Source organism: Mus pahari, chromosome 11 (assembly GCF_900095145.1).
Source record: "Mus pahari chromosome 11, PAHARI_EIJ_v1.1, whole genome shotgun sequence".
Taxonomy (NCBI): domain Eukaryota; kingdom Metazoa; phylum Chordata; class Mammalia; order Rodentia; family Muridae; genus Mus; species Mus pahari.
The window spans coordinates 68,510,452-68,512,629 of NC_034600.1; the positions used below are offsets into that span (position 1 = coordinate 68,510,452).

General features: G+C 32.2%; 1 protein-coding gene across 8 annotated transcripts in view; it reads left to right on the forward strand.

The window, feature by feature from the left end:
• Cdh18 (cadherin 18) overlaps positions 1 to 2,178 on the forward strand; it is an 834,629-nt gene that overhangs the window by 805,173 nt on the left and 27,278 nt on the right. For all 8 annotated transcript variants that reach the window (XM_029544026.1, XM_029544030.1, XM_029544027.1 and 5 more), the window contains one exon: positions 1,561 to 1,682. In XM_029544026.1, coding sequence (XP_029399886.1) covers positions 1,561 to 1,682 — 122 coding nt within the window. The remainder of the gene's footprint in view (positions 1 to 1,560; positions 1,683 to 2,178) is intronic.

The following is a 2,178-nucleotide window of genomic DNA, read 5'->3' on the forward strand; positions in this document are numbered from 1 at the left end:
TGTGTGTGTGTGTGTGTGTGTGTGTGTGTATGTGTTTATATTTGTGTTTACCACAGAAAATTTATTTTCAATAAATTAGGGGAGTATTTTTCTCTATTATTTTATTTAACCTACTAATATATAATTCTGTCATTAGAAATTGTCTTGTATTAGTAAAATCGAAGTACTTTTTAAATTATAGAACAGAATATGGGTCTCATTTCCTAGAAACAATATTTTGTAAAATAAATTATACCTGAGTGAATTTACTTGTTTTATTAAGTATAGATAATAGTATGCCAAATTTTTTCTCATCCTGAAAATTTCCCTAAAATATATTTGGTTTATAGTATACTTCTATATAAGTTGTCCATTTCCTTGTAGATGTGTCCCATCTTTAGCTTGAGAGTTGCATGTGGCCATCTGAGACCTATAAATGCAACCCAACATAGCACTGTGAACTTACTGAACACCCAATACAAATATATTTTGATTACTTTGTAGTAGGGCATTGTTTTTCTTGACCATGGACTTTGTAAATGAGTTTTCTAGTGATAATGTAAAAATGTTGGGCATTGGATATTGAGATTCGCTTTTGGAATTTTCAGAATTACTAATGTCTTCATAAGCATTCAAACACTTAATTTGTAAAATATGGGTAGGTTTTGTTTGTTTGTTTCAATTTAGTTTGGTTTTTGCCGTTGCATGCTGTGTATCAACAGATTTCCCTAAATTTATATACTCTAATAAGTAAACTCTTATTGTATAATTTTCTTGATGGTCTCATAAAGACATAATAGCAACCAGAAAATGAGAAATACAGAGAGATCAAGAACAAGGCAGCTAAAGACAGTGAGGTTTTACTCTTCAACAAGGATTTCTGAAACTTTAACTTTGAAGTGAAAAAGAAAAAAAAAGCAAATGAATATTTTTCTATTATCCTCCAAAATAGGGTTAGTGAAATTTTTGAAAAATGTAAAGACTAAGTTGAAAACATATTGTATAAAATTAAATGTTTTTAAATATATTTGTCACATGAAAATTCCATGCTAAATTTTTTTTGAAATTAACCTTTTTTCTTACAAACTACAAAGTCCTATATAACAACGATAACCACAATAAACAAATCCCCTACTGCTTTTTTAATTTACTTACAATTTATATCTTGAACATTTTACAGATTGTTTTATGTTTGTTTGTTTATGAATTTTTGTTTTTTGTTTGTTAGCGGTTGTTGTGTTCTTGTAGTATTAGTGGAAGCAATTGCTCATGTCTTAGGTTCTGAAAGCTTACCAAGAATTTTGATGGTTGCTCCCACTCCAGTTCCTGAATAATATCTAATTTCCTTAATATAAAAAAAATATCATTTTGGTATTCATGTCAAGTCCTGATGTTCATTTTTCATTTTTCTGTAAGTTAATGAGTTCTAACAGGAACAACGTTCATAAAGTTGTCTTTTGCCAACAGACCTGCTACTGCATTTAGAGCTAGAGGCAAGCCACAGCATTAAGGAGATTTATTGTAAGCCAAGTCTCTAAAGTGTGTGTTGAAATACTAAATACATCCCTGTGTGTTTTACAGACAATCCTGATTTGCTGAGCCATGTCTCCGTGGGTATTAGAGTTCTGGATGTCAATGACAATCCACCTGAACTTGCCAGGGAATATGATATTGTTGTCTGTGAGAATTCTAAGCCTGGTCAGGTAAGTTAATTCTTTTCTTCCTACGTCTGAATGGAAGAAAAATAAGCAGCTTTACTTCTATTATTGTTAGCTATTATCCCCCAAATCCCTCAGTGTCATTTTTATGTTCAGTGACAAAAATTTTATAAGGTTTTAAGTACTAATAGATATCTTTTGAGCATCTTACAAAATGAATTTTCCCGAAATCACAATGTAATTCGGAACAGTGAGCTCATTTAGGTATGATTCATCATGTCAATAAAATTGTCTTGAATGGTCTAGGTACCATCCTACATTCAGTGAGAAGCAATGTCTTCTCATGGTCTGAGGAAGCTTAGAGATCTTATCTGGGAGGAGATTCCAGATCATATCATTCTGAAGAAGTGACACATATGATGAGATACTGGTTATGAAAGGTGCGTGTATGCTTTGTGTGTGGGGGTGGGGGTGGGGGTGGGGGTGTCAGTGTGTATGTGTGTGTATGTGTGTGTGTATGTGTGTGTATGTGTGTGTGTGT